This window comes from Notamacropus eugenii, chromosome 2 (assembly GCF_028372415.1).
Source record: "Notamacropus eugenii isolate mMacEug1 chromosome 2, mMacEug1.pri_v2, whole genome shotgun sequence".
In the NCBI taxonomy this organism is placed as follows: Eukaryota; Metazoa; Chordata; class Mammalia; order Diprotodontia; family Macropodidae; genus Notamacropus; species Notamacropus eugenii.
Genome location: NC_092873.1, coordinates 144988202 through 145003286, shown reverse-complemented (window position 1 = coordinate 145003286; position 15085 = coordinate 144988202). Strand labels below are relative to the sequence as shown.

The 15085-nt window shown below is 36.3% G+C and overlaps 1 protein-coding gene across 3 annotated transcripts in view; it reads left to right on the top strand.

The window, feature by feature from the left end:
* Positions 1–15085, top strand: part of COL12A1 (collagen type XII alpha 1 chain) — a 135370-nt gene that overhangs the window by 67791 nt on the left and 52494 nt on the right. For all 3 annotated transcript variants that reach the window (XM_072642623.1, XM_072642624.1, XM_072642625.1), the window contains 11 exons: positions 1419–1558; positions 3155–3284; positions 6036–6175; positions 6398–6530; positions 6633–6659; positions 7017–7159; positions 9749–9878; positions 10479–10618; positions 11658–11787; positions 12939–13081; positions 14290–14419. In XM_072642623.1, coding sequence (XP_072498724.1) covers positions 1419–1558; positions 3155–3284; positions 6036–6175; positions 6398–6530; positions 6633–6659; positions 7017–7159; positions 9749–9878; positions 10479–10618; positions 11658–11787; positions 12939–13081; positions 14290–14419 — 1386 coding nt within the window. The remainder of the gene's footprint in view (positions 1–1418; positions 1559–3154; positions 3285–6035; positions 6176–6397; positions 6531–6632; positions 6660–7016; positions 7160–9748; positions 9879–10478; positions 10619–11657; positions 11788–12938; positions 13082–14289; positions 14420–15085) is intronic.

The window sequence follows — 15085 nt, the reverse complement described above, 5'->3', positions numbered from 1 at the left end:
AAATAGGATTGAGAAATACGAGAGAATGAGTAGGACTAGCTAATACAGCACTTCAGAGAGGATCCTGGGCCATATGCGGATACAGATGTGTGTCTGTAGAAAGGATTAACACATGGCTGAGGGTAAGAAAGTCAGGGATGAAATTAGCCACATGAAACTAGAACAGGAATAGCAGAGAAGGATGTCCTTAAAGAGAACACAAATGTGGCATGAGCTGTATCATAGAGCTGGCTGGGGTATTCGACTGCTGGAATGGAGGAAACTGGCAGACACAGAACTGAGGTTCTAGAAAGATAAACAAATAGAAGCATGGGGGAAGAGACAGAGAGGCAGAGACAGAAATTTTGGAAGAAGGTCAGGGAGACAAATAAACAGATAAACAAAAGGAGACGGAAATATTGGGAAAGAGGAGGGGAAAGATGTATTTCATGTTACAGAGAATAAAATGCGCCCTTTTGGATAATTTTTTTTCACTTACCTCCCATGGTATTCTCAAAGTGTAGATTTGGTATACTTTGCTTGGTATCATAAGATGAATTTATGGTTTGTTTTTCCCATGTTGGCTGCTGTAGATCTCCTTAGATGCTCACTGGGTTCTTAACATTTTGGACCATTCTCACTTTCCATTCTCTTAACAGTCAGAAGAAAAATAGCATTCTTATGGGATCAGTACTGTTTTCACTTCTGGAGTAGATGTCAGTGTCTGATAAAGGAATATGAACTCTAAATATAAAAAGAAGAGAGATAGCTAAATGTCAATAAAAAGTTTCGCAGTTAAATAACAGAGCCAAATTGAATTGAGAAAAGCTAAAAATAAATGGAAAGTAAGAGGCAGCAACAGTTTCAGCAATGTAGGCTATACTTTAAGGGGACATAAACAAGAGGACCCACAGAAAGTAGAGTCTGACAATTCTGTGTGATTTCAGAGCCAATTTTTCTGTATATACTGTGATGATCCAGGTCACACTTCCTCTTATCCTTTAAGTTTCAGAGAAGATATTGATTTGCTTTGGTAGATGCAGTCCCCTCAGATGGGAGTATCTTATGCCAGTATGACATAATTTGGAGCTGCCTCTTTTCAAGATTTTCTTTAAAATATTTAGTGAAAGAAAATTGAATAACAATAACTGACATTTTAATTGTCTTAAAGTGTGCAAAACACTATAAAGAGATTATCTCTTTTGGTCCTCACACCAGTTAGGTGAGGTAGGCACCACAAGTATCATTATCCCCATTTAATAGATGAGGAAACGGAGGCTGAGACAAGGTGAGGGACTATTCCAAGGTGAAAGAGCTGGTAGACATCAGAAGTTGAATTTGCCTCTAAATACAGTGCTGTCTTCATTGTCACATTGTGTCTCAGTAATCCAAACACAATCTGTTATCATATCTGAACTTAATGTTTTGTGTTTGTGCAGTACCCTTACCTCGCCCTAGAGGTTTGAAACTCACGGATGTTACCCACAGCAGCATGAGTGTCGTCTGGGATCCTGCTCCTGGCAAAGTACGAAAATATATTGTCAGCTATAAAACAGAGGAAGATGATGATGTAAAACAGGTAGGTTAGAAATGAAGGTTTTGGAAGTTGTTACTTTTTCTAGCAGTTGATTAAACATTTCTGATAGATAATGTTGCTAAGACAGCTTTTGGACTCATCATTCATCATAAGAGAATACTGAAAATATGGATCTTGAATGCCTTTTGTTAGGAGTAGCTTTCTTTTTTTTTTTTTGTATTGTTGGTAGGGTTAGATTAATGAAACTCATTTTGAAAATATGTGTTAAGTGCTGCTGAAACAAATACAATCCCTATATTCAAGGAGAATACCAGCAACCCACCACTAACTTTATTATTGCCTATTTTAGAATCCTTCAGTACCCCAATAAACCTCTTCATCAGTTTCCTATTCACAAACTCACCTTCATCTTCCTGCCTGAAAGCAGATAGTTATTGTCACTGGGACAAAAAAATCTAAGTTATATCCCTAGTCTTGCATGTTGTATGAATTTTGCAGTTTCAGCTTTAGCTATGAGAAACTGCTGGCAGTCCAAGTGACTAGATAAATGGTAGGTATCTCCACTTGATAGTATCCACTAGAATCAAAGTAGCAATTTAAGCATTCATAGAGAGAGTGGAGTGATGCTCACTTACATTAGCAAGGCTCACTGCCTGACTACCATAAGGCAGCATCATATAGGAGGAGACTTGAATTGGGACCAGAAAACCAATATTCTTCTTGCTTTGACTTTAGCTAGTGGTGTGATGTTGGGTAAATTGCCCACCTTTATATTTCTTCTTGTCCTTTCCTCATTCATAGGATAAGGACAAGTTCTAACTTATCCAACAGGCTTGTTGTGAAGGTCAAGCAAGATACTATGTATGAAAGCGCTCTCAAAAAATAGAATAATTATTTATGAATGGGATTCATGGTTGTTGGCAAGTGAAAAATTATTGAATGGTTTGTTCCTACAGGGGGATTCATGATCTACAAGAGTTATACATATTTGTGATAATGTTATCCTTAACCTCTGAAGTCAAATCAAGTCAACAAGCACTTATTAGCCACTTATTATGTGTAAAGCACCATGCTAAGTTCTGAGGATACAGAAAAATCAAAAGACAGTCTCTACCCTCAAGGATTTCACAATCTCATGTGTGAGACAACATATAAACAACTCTATACAAACAATACACACAAAATAAATAGGAGACAATTTCAGAGAGAAGACACAGATTAAAGGGGATTGGGAGAGACTGCTTAGAAAAAGGGTGGGATTTTAGCTGAGACCTGAAGGAAACCAGGAGGCAAAGATGAGGAGGAAGGGAATTCTGAGTATGGGAGACAGAAAGTAGAAACACCTAGAGTGGGGAGATAGACTGTCTTGCATAGGAAATTGCAAGGAGGCAAGTCACTGGATCCCAGAGTAACATTTAAAGTGCCTACTACCTTATTCATCCTTTCATCAACTTTCAATTTTCCTTTCTCTGGCTTAACTGAGGGTAATTTCAATTAAAATTCACCTCAATGTTGATCATTGCTGATCTTTTCTGATATCATAATTCTGACATTCTGATATTTTTGGAACAATGAAAAACAACCATATCATTAGAACCAAAATTCTTTAAAGAAAATCTACTTCTGTTTTTATTATAGGTGGAAGTAGATAGGTCAAGGACAAAGACCTCTCTTGGTGATCTGATTTCACGAACACTCTATAAAGTCAATGTTGTGGCAGTGTATGATGAAGGGGAATCTCCTCCAGTGACTGCTCAAGAAACCACACGTAAGAGAGATGTTTCATTTCCTTATAGACAATTGGGAAAAGAGTACATGGATAATTTATATAAATAAATGTATATGAAAGCAATTTCTGTAAGTTGGCCAGCTGAATATTTGTGACACAGCTATTTCATATAACAGTTATTTGAAACTTTTTTTAAACCTGAAACTCTCATTCAAAACTGTGAATACTGGTTGAATGATTTGTGTTTAGTAGCTAAGTATTACTAATCTATTTAGTTCAGTAGGTAGCTAAGTGGTGAAGTAGATAGAGTACTCAGCCTGGAGTCAGGTAGACTCCTCTTCCTGCGTTCAAATCTGGCCTCTGTGATCCTGGGCAAATCACTTAATCCTGTTTGTTTCAATTTCCTCATCTGTAAAATGAGCCAGAGAAGGCAATGGCAAACACTTCAGTGTCAATGCTAACAAAACCCCAAATGGGGTCATGAATAGTTGGATACAACTGAACAATAATAATTAGTAATTAACTAATGTTATCTATGACTCAGTTGGTCAGAACACAGTACCGATGATTGCAATATTAGGAACTGATTCTGAACACTGAATTTTAGGAAGGACATTGATAAACTGTAGAGCATCAAGGGAAAGGTAATCAAGATGGTTATGTGTATCATATGTGAGTCAGTAGAAGGACATGGAGATATTAAACTTAAGGAAGAGAGAGTACTTAGTGAGGACAGGATGCTACTTTTTACATATTTGAAGGGCCATCATTATAGGGAATAGATTTGTTCTTCTTGACTATCAGGAGAAAATTAGGAGCAAGAGTGTAAAAGTTACACAGAGACAAATTTAGGCTTGATATAAAGAAATAATTCCGGATGAATAGTGTTGACGAGTGGGATGGGCTGCCTCTTAAGGTCTGGTCTCCTCCCTGGTCTTCAGACAAAGGTTGAATAAGCCCTTATAAAGCACATTGTACAGGCGACTCTTATTTGGGTATGTGTTGGGCCATATTGCTTGTTAAATCCCTTCTAATTCTGAGATTTTTTTTTTGAATCTGTAAAGTTAAGAAAGCGTTGATGTGGTTGCGGTGTACCTTTAGTGAACGGAGTATCACTTGGAAAAGATCATGGATTCATCAAAGTGTTGAAATACTATGGGGCAAATATGATTTAAAAATATCATAATCACTTCTGAGTATTTCCACAGTTAGTCTTAATAACGATTGACTTTTATACTGTGTTTGTTAGTGTTATTTCTTAATTTGTCCAAATAGAAGTTTGGCGGTCCTTTATCTCAATGGAGTTTTTTATCTGAGTCATTAGAGACAATTTTTTGATGACTTTAGACGTTGTACAATTTTCATTTGTTACTAGGTTACAGAGGGTGATGGAAAATTAACAGAAAGTACAGGGCATCTGCCAGATGTTCATAATTATTTTAACAGCAGTCTTGCTATGGTAGCTAACAAAATGTAGCTGCTGTTGGTTGAGGTTTCAGCTGTCATTCCTTATCTTCTAGCTTTGTTACCTGTAGCCTGGTTTATATGTAGTGCATTTTATTTACTTTTCTGTTTAAAGTTAGACATCTATTAAAAACTTAATTGTGCATTTCTATTGCACTATTTCGCATAATATCCTTCCTCTGTTCAAATTTCTGGATTCAAACGTGTTAAATTTTTGGTAGTGGGGATCATATAATAATCTACTCATTGGCAGAGCAAATTGAACAGGCTCAGCCTTTTTCTAAAAACAAGATGTTCTCTGGTTGTGATGTATGCATTTGTTATAACAGCTGGCATTTGTATAAATTTTTAAAGTTTGAAAAAAACATTAGGCACAGTTGAACCTCACGGTGAACCCTTGAGGTAGGTACTACTGTTATATTCTTTTTTTGATGAAAACACCAAATCTCAGAGAGGTGAAATAATTTGCCGTTGGGCACATGCTAATAAATGTCATAGACAGAATTTTAGCTTAGGTCTTCTTGACTCCAAATCTAGTCCACTACCCCTATGCCAATACACCTCATTGCTATGTAACGTTCATTTTAAAGTAATGAAACAATATTTGTTTACCTTTTGGAATTAGAAACATAATTTTTGAAGGCCATATGCAAATGAACTTATATTCTTTATGCTTTCATCTTAAAAAAATTGAATTGCAATGTGTTCATGTCTTATTCATTCAGTAAAATAAAAACATAGTGCAGGACATATAAATATATATAATATATTATGTACATATATACATAATATAAATACATTGTCAGGTTTGATCATTTTAAATCAAGGTCGGGCTCAGAAGAACTTTATTAAACTTTATTGAATAGTTGCATTAAAACTTGTCCTTGTCACAGATGATATATATGTACAAATGCACATATGAATTAGTTATGGTTAGGTTTCTTTGATGGATATGGATTTTATTCAGTTTCCAACTGAAGTATCATTTGGTGGTGTCCATTGGAAATTTTTAAAAAATTACATTGTGTTTAGTCTGAGGAATAGGAAATTGGATCTGTGGTTTCATTGACATAGGGAACTTCTGGATGAGGAAACTCTCTGTATCAATGCATGTTGGCACTGCTCAGCAATTTATAATCTTGAGAGTTGCCTAGATCCCTAAGAGTTGAAGTGACTTGCCCAAGGTCACACAATCAATTATATGTCAGAGGTCAAATTTGAACTCAGATTTTCCTGACTCTGAGGCCAGCTCTCTACTTAGTAGACCACATTGCCTCTTAATTTGAGTGCCATGTTAAAACATGCTCTGACCTCTCCTTCCAATAGGTCCTGTACCGGCACCAATTAATCTGAGACTTACGGAAGTCACGCCAGATAGTTTCAGAGGAACATGGGATCATGGGGCTTCAGATGTATCTCTCTACAGAGTGACATGGTCACCTTATGGAGCCACAGAAAAAATGGAGGTAGGACTGACTGGCATTTTTATTAGCGGATCACATTTTGCCTTGTCTGAAAGGTATCATAATAACTCTGTTGCCAGATTTAAGTCTTTTCTAACTATGGGGATTTGAAAGCCATTGCATGAGAGAGATGAATCTGACCAAATATTTTCAAGAACCTGTCACCGTGTTCACTATTTTAAAATTACAGCTGAAATTTGTTTCTTGTTTTTCTTTTCACTTAAGACTATCTTAAATGGTGATGAAAGTACTCTGGTTTTTGAAAATCTGAACCCAAATACACTGTATGAAGTTTCAGTTACTGGCATTTATCCTGATGAATCAGAAAGTGATGACCTTACCAGCACTGAGCGGACATGTAAGCTTGAATTTTTCAAATGGGATTTGGTTTCCTATACTCTTTGTAGTTGGATTTCAAGGTACATATGTAATATTTTCCAAATATTTGTTTTCTCTCTAGTGCCTGCAATACCTGTAACAACTATAGGTAAGAATCTAAATTTTCATAACTTCCATCATTTAAAATTAAAAATCACAACATAATCATTTATTTAATTCAATCTTCTCTCATTTTAATGTTTGACTTTAAATGGAGGCTCTTCTCAATGGCTTACTCTTGAATGAGTAAAGTTTATTGGTAAATTGCTTGGAATTCACTAATTACATTTATATATTGACAGGAGAACAGGTCAATTTAAATCTACAGTAAAAGCTTTTGTGTCTGTGTGTGTATGTGTGTGTGTGTGGAGGGGGAGGAGGACATTGAAGGAGTGCATATATTTTTATTGGAAGATAGGGCTGTGTTTTAGAATAATCTGTTTTGGGCATTAATGATTGTTTTCAGCTCCAAAAAGTGGTCCACGAAATCTTCAAGTATACAATGCGACATCCAAAAGCTTGACTGTTAAGTGGGATCCTGCGAGTGGGCGTGTGCAGAAATACAGGATCACTTACCAGCCTTCCACAGGGGATGGGCCTGAACAAACGGTAATTAACTTTACAAGGACTCCATTTGGGCCATTCTGTGTGCATATGACAGTCCTGGGTGAGATGTATGAACTATCCAGCTCAGTAAATTGTATTGTATAATGGAATCATTAGATGTTTGCATGGCAGATTATACCTTCTTTCTGTGATGCCAGCTAGAATTTAGGGGACAAACCTCAACATATCCAAATTCCCCGTAGCAATCTCTTTTAGATCTATTACCTATGAATTTATTTAAATATTTTTGAATCTATTTTAGCCTTTAGAATCTTTTTTTTTTTTTTTTAGTAAAATGAGGGAGTTGGATTTAATGGTTTCTGAGGCTTCTTCTAGATCAAGAGATACAAACCTATGATTCTGTTTTCAGTCTGCATTATCTATGGATTACCAAGTTCCATTAGTTTGTTGATTTCTGTGTGAAATATACGTCATTTTATTTATCCCGTTGGTTTCTCTGACATTTCAAAAGTTGTATTCTCATCCCAGTAATCTAAAATATGGTGAACAAACCCATGGTAATCTTATTTCACACCTGTATAGTATTTTAACGTTTACAATTTCAACCCTGTGAGTTAGATACTGTGGGTGTTAGTTTTCTTATTTACAGATGAAGCAGCTGAGGTTCACAGAGGTTAAATAATTTGACGCATAACAAAATCCAGTTAACCTTGGTCTTCTAAGTGCAGTGTTTTTTCCTACTTAACCATTTTTGTGATTTTATAGATTGGCCATATTCTCTCAGTCTTTTTAAAATACAAACTAGAGAGTCCTTATGTGGTCATAGACTTAGGAACCTGAGATGTCATCAACTTCATTCCCCTCATTTTGCAGATGAGAACCTTGAGGAGCAGGGAGAAGTCACGTGGCTAATTTCATTCATCTCAGTGCCTGAGCAAAGACTGACGTTTAGATTTTTTGATTCTAAGTTTGGCATACCAAATTTGTTTTTGTTGCCTTCTCATCACTCTTATTAAAAGCCCGCTTTCCTTTTTTTATTGGTCCTGCATTCACATAGGGGCTATGTATTCTACAATTATATTGGACTTTGCCCTCAGGTGTCATGATTGGCTAGAGTCTGGCAAACTAATTTTTGTTAAGGTGTCAACTAATAATGACTTACCTCTTTAGGGATATTTATGTTTCAATTTGGTTACTTAAAGGCATGGACTTCTAACAGGTAGAATTTCTGCTGTCAGCCAGTAAGGGAGGTTCTTTTGATTGGGCACCTTTTCTGCTCAAATTATACCTAGTAGACAGAAATCTATCTTGTGTGCTCATAAAACTACCCCTACTCACTGACATTATATTTTTCAGGTTTCTTGTAGCTATGTTTTTTAATGTATCATATAATTACATTGATAATTTTCTCTAATAAACTCAAAAATGTGATTGATTAAAACATGTGACATATCAATTCCTTTCCTGTTAAAGATGGTTATGCTACATTGAGAGATTAATTTGAAATTTAGAATACTTCAATGGATGAGTACTAAGTTAAAAACATCTGGACTAGAAATACAGCATCCAGATGTCTAAATGCTTACTCATTGTGGGCAATTCTCCATTTTCATGAGATTTTAAATAGCATGGCATAAACATATGAATTCAGTAGACTGTTAACAAAATGGACAAATTTTCTTTCAACAGCAAGATAGCTAGATGGCCTTGAGCAGTGAATAAAAAGCTAACCTCCATAATTGGAGGAAATTGAAAGACTTCATGCCACAAGACTAGTGTCATGAAATTCACTGTGAACCTTTTTCTAGATGTGGCCTGGCAAGTGTTAGTCACTTAGTCTACTTGGTTAAGGCTGCTGGTATGGCTGGGTTTTTTTTTTCCTTTTTTTTTTTTCTGGAAATACCAAGGGATTTTAAGGTGATGTAGTGAATAGAGTGCCTAGCCTAGAGTCAGGAAGACTCATCTTCCTGAGTTCAAATCTGGCCTCAGACACTTACTAGTGACCCTGGGCAAGTCACTTAACCCTGTTTGCCTCAGTTTCCTTGTCTGTGAAATGAGCTAGAGAAGGAGATGGAAAACCACTCCAGTATTTTTGCCAAGAAAACCCCAAATGGTGTCATGAGGAGTCAGACATGACTGAAAAATGACTGAACAGCAGGAAAGGAACTTTAGTTCTTTTGCTGAATCATTTTAGTGTGGTTCTGAATCACATTAAAAAAGAGAAAACATAAGTTAAGAATGAGTCCAGTCCTCAATAGTGTGACATCTCTAAGATCATGCTATTCTCAGGGATCTTGAAAGTGGGTGGCAGCTCAGATTATGAAGATATAACTTGTTTTTCGGATTTAAACAAATTTGCACAATTGGAAGGTTTAGGGAGGGAGGGATCAATAAGAAAAAAATGTCATTAAAAATGAAAGCAATTAACAAAGCGATTTGATGACAGTTCAATTGCAAGTGACTTTCTGGCAAGTCAGTCCTGAAATACGTTTTATTTTGTGCTTGAGAAGAAGAGATTCCCTTTTCAGGTCATAGTTTCAAAGCTTAAGACTCATTCCATACTTTAGGATGTACTGATTCCAGTAGATTAGAAAGAACAAGGTTTTAACCCTGTCCCCTGTTTGATCAAAGACCACAATAGGAGGAAGGCAAAACAGCGTGGTTCTACAGAAGCTGAAACCAGATACCCCATACTCAATTACTGTCTCATCTCTGTATTTTGATGGTGAAGGAGGAAGGATGACTGGCCGAGGCAAGACCAGTAAGTGAGCCCAAGCTCCTTTATTTTTTTCACTGATCTTGCTTTGCAGCAAAATCACATGTATACATCAGATAGTGTTTGTCTGACTTAAAGTCTTTAGCAATGACTCCGTGCTCAGTGAGGGATGATCTCTCTATTTTAAAATTTTAATTTCAAGACTGTACTTACTAAAAAGAGATATTGTGGAACTGAATGAAACATTTCTTTCATTGATTAGTCCATTCTGGACTTGTGATTTTATTAGTGTGGGGAAATGAATTCCTAGTGTGGATACACTGTCCACCAATGCAGATCAGCAACACTTCTTTCATATATAGTCTTAGGAAACTTGGGAACTGACAACACAAACAACTTATCTAGGGTCACACAACTGTTGTGTGTCAGAGGCAGTACTTGAAACCAGTTCTTCCTAATTCTAGTCACTATACCATTTCTTGTTAAAAACAGAAAAGATTAAGACTGAAAAAAAACACACCCAAACCAAAACTCTATAGTTAAAAGTACTTTGGGGAAAGGCTTTTACCAAAGGCTTGTGATTAATGTGTTCTATTGGTAAAACAAAAAGGAAACATACTCAATTATGATTTACGCACTTTTCAGAGCCTCTCAATACCGTGAAGAACCTGAGAGTATACGATCCTTCCACCAGTACGCTGAATGTTCGATGGGATCATGCTGAGGGCAATCCTCGCCAGTATAAGGTTTTCTATGCACCGACTGCAGGTGGTCCGGAAGAAATGGTATTATTCTGTTGAATCTTATTAGCCCATTTGAACTTTATAGGAATTAACCTAAAATTGAACTAATGAATCACCTAATTTATTAAATTATGATGAATGGATGGCTCATTTAATAGGTTTTGACAGTGGAGTAAGTAGGTAGGAAAGGGAAGATGGGAGAACGGTTAATGATATACAGTTGGGTTAGAGGCAGTTACGTCCTCTTGCTTTTGGTCTCCAGTCAATAAAAAGACTGTCAGATATATACCTTTCGCAGTGCCCTGATACTATCAGATAGTGGTATAGTAGTATATATTTCTGGGTCCTGAGTTATCAGAGTAGGAAACACATTTTACACTTTCAACATTATCTAGGTCATAAAATTTAGAGGTGGAAGAAAATTTCTAGTGAGTCTCCCCTCCATTTTACAGAGGAGGAAACCAAGTCCCAAAGACTTAAAATTATTTTCCCAGTTACACAGTCAATAAGTGGTAGAGCCAAGATTCAAATTCAAGTTCTCAGACTTTGTTATGAGGATCAAATGAGATTAATAATTTTAAAGCATTTAGCACAGTGCCTGGTATATGGTAAGTACTGTATAAATGTTAGTTATTATAATTATCATTATCCCCATCCCACCTTTCCTTTTCTTTGCAATATTAAAGATACTTTTCAACTGTTCTCTGATAATAGATTAACCTAAGCATGAAGTATCTGATATATCACCTGGCTGTGGTTTAGTTTAGTTTTGTTTCTCTGTGTGTGTGTGTATGTGTGTATGTATGTATGCGTGTGTGTATGTGTGTTTGTTACACAGAATCATTGATTTATAGCTGAAAGAGACCTTAAAGGTCATTTAATCCGATCCTCTCATTTTTGCAAATGAGCATACAGATACCTAGAGTTAAATGGTCACATGAAAGATAAGTAGAATACACTCAGGTTGAGCTGAAGCTTAATTCATTTAATAAGATTTTCAAGTTAAATTCTTCATAGACAAGACTATATAGATTTCCCCATTAGTGAAGCTGAGTGCCTTGTGTTTCTTTCAAATTATTAGGTAACAACTCCAGGGAACACCAATTATTTTATTCTGAGGAACCTGCAACCTGATACACCTTATACAGTTACAGTAGTTCCAGTTTATACTGAAGGGGATGGTGGACGAACTTCAGACACTGGAAGAACATGTAGGTTTTTTTTTAAATGTACTGAAATAATGTTTTTATAAAAGCAAAACCCACCTTCTTGGAATAACAATTTGAGCACTGATAGATTTAAAGATACTTTCAAAAATTTCACTGGCAATTTGACATATTAACGTTTTGCGTCCTGCCTTGTAAATATGTGTTAAGAAGAGATTTTGTAATTTGATGCTCATGCAAACAATGTGAATGGTTGAAATCTGTCTATCCTGTTATTTGATCTCACAGGGTTCTGTTTTGCTGATGAATCCCTTCTTGCCATTAAAGCACCATTTGCTTCGCTTTTCCCTCAGAGAAAACCAGTTTATGGTGTTTTTACTGTCAGTAGTATTTTTTAAATGACTCTTCCATGTATTTGTGTGCCCACATTTCTCCCCCTTTTTGGTACTTACTGGTGTTGGTAAAAATGAGACTAATATTCTGAAATGGTTAATCTCCTGTGGTAAAAGATCCATGGGGAGAAGTTTTAAGTTATTAGCCACTAGCTGCACTTTTGGGGTTCTCTTTCAATTGAAATTGTCTCTATTTTTACTTAGCAGAGTTAATTAAAAATGGACTATTTCTTGTCTCTTTGCTCTCTCTAAGCCTTTCTCTCCATAGTGTATGATGCATAGTAGGTGCTCAATATATTTTTGTTGAATGAATGAGTAATGAAAACTAGTTGAATGATAGCTAATGTCTGATATCTAATAGCAAATGTTGCTCAGTAATCGAAACCTGTGAGTATTCACCTTCTTCTGGTCTTTTTATTAAGTATAGGGATATAATGATAGGTATTAATGTTGCATTTGAATTCTCCTCCCTCTCACTCCTACATTCTATTTAACAAACAATTGGGCTATTTTGCCAGAGCACTCTAATTTTACTGTTAAGAAAAAAAACTCATCTCTTGCTCATATTCATTGCCCTATTCCTCATTGAGACAGTACTCCAAAATAAACGAGTAAGGTTGGCTCAGTCTAGGGGAAAAGTTGCCTCTAAAGGGTTTTAAACTTGATTCAGTACTTAGGAACTCTGAAACTGAAGGAGAGCAATGTTTTATCCTATTGTGGTTTGCGAGTCCTGGCAGTCTACTAATGCAGACTTGTCATGTGTAAACAAAATTAAGAAATATGCTTCCATTTTCCTTTGCCTAGTGGTAAGAGGCCTGCCGAGAAATATCCAAGTGTACAATCCCACGCCAAATACCCTTGATGTTCGCTGGGAACCTGCACCCGGACCTGTCCAGCAGTACCGTATTGTGTATTCTCCCCAGACTGGCACAAGGCCTTCAGAATCTGTAAGTAATTTTGTCTTCTGAAAACTCAGCAAGAGATTTCTGTGGACCACATTGCACCTTCTGCCATGAAGACTGGCCAGTAACAATAAACCAATTGTGTGCATGGCACTGCCTGCAGTGGAAACATCATTTCCAGATGAGTGTAGTCATGTGGCAGTATACTAGACTCAGAGTGAACAGACCACAAGCATACTAAACTCTACATGGAGGGATCTTTTGTTGTATTTCTAATGAATTGGGACAGGTGTAGTTAATATATGGAAGACTAAGGAAAGCGCAGTCACTGGAAAATATGAGTTAGTTATCAAATGTAAATCTCATGTGATTTAAAGAGCTTAAGTGGACCGTTTGAAACACTGATGAAGGAAGCCAATGTGAGTATGGCTTGTGAATTACCTATTCATTCTTCAAGTGTCCTTGTTGTTTATATAACTAAAAATATACCTTCAGAAGCTGACAGCATTTTTCTTGGATGAAAAATTGTTTGATTTAGTTTATAGTCAACTGCACTTCTCAGTTGTGCTTTGGTGAATATGTTCATTTAGCAGTGTTACAAGTTTGTGTCCACATGGTACTAGGATACTTAATTCAAACTCAGTTGGGAAAATAACTCATTTAGTTGTCGAGGCATGACACATCAGTCCATGATAAATGACATTCATGCAGTGTAGGAAGAGTAAAGAAAACTCTCTGCTTTCTATAAGTTAAAACTTCCCAAATGTTTAGCTTTGCTCTCTCCTTTCTGTGTTGTAGACATCCTGTGGACAGCTCTTGCCCTTCTCAGAGCACAGTACTATTTGGCTCTGGGTTGAAATAGAAAGCACTTCTCCCCAGAATGTGAACATTCTCACAAATCTGATAATTTTTGGGTAAAAAGAAACAAAACGAAACCCAAAACAAACAACAACAAAGCTTACCCTCTAAGCACAATAGTATTTGAAAGTCTTGATTATTGACATGCAATGGGATGCAGTTGAAATTAGTTAGTCAGTGGTGTGTACTTAACAGTTTTTTGGGAGGTGATGTTCCCAAGAACAAATTGTGTGTAATAGCATGACAACAGCAGGCCAATAATAGAAAGTGCAGTTAGCACTTGACTGATCTGGGCTAAAGTCCTTTGTTATAGGTATTATGATGAGTTGAGAAACATGACTTGGTAAGCACTTGGGTTGTCATCAGATTAACTCTTGGCATTGTTTCCCCTTCAGATCACAGTACCAGGAAATACCCGCACAGTGCAGTTGGAGCGCCTGATTCCAGATACGCCCTATTCTGTGAACATTGTGGCAGTGTACTCAGATGGAGAGGGAGATCCCAGCCCTGCTCAAGGCCAAACATGTGAGAAAAAGGCCTTTTCTATCTCGATTTCTACGTATTTAAATGTAGGATTTCTTAGAGAGAGGGAGGGATCATTTCTTTAAGTAATCGTTGAGTAGATATCCTACATGGTTTCTGCTTTTATTCATATTTTAGAATGAAAATGTTTTCAGTGTCTGATCTCTGTGTTGAATGTATTTGGTATTAATTTCTTTCTTGGTTAGCATTACTTCCATTTGAGGCTTAAAGCTAAAACTTCCTCTTGGAGGAAGTTTCCTTTTCTCACTTCTTTCTAATTTTCCACTCCCCAGTCCTTCTTTTCCTTGTCCTCCCATATAAACAATGACTGTTCTCTGTAAATGAGAGTTTTTTAAAAAAATCTAAGGGTTTTGAGTTCCAGTGGTTTTCTGAATAGGTAGTGGTGGTCACTAGCCTTGGAGTCAGGAGATATGGATTCGGGTTCTAACTCCAACATTTATAAGATTTGTTAACTTCTGTGAGCTTCAGGGATTTGTTTTATATATACATATATATATAAAATGATATAATAATTATAGGATATGACTTAATGTATTAATTGTAATGTATAACATGATATTGTATAAAATATATTATTATATTATCTCCTGATAATATAATACCTACACTCTCACAGTTTTATTTGTGAGGAAGTATATAGTAAGATTT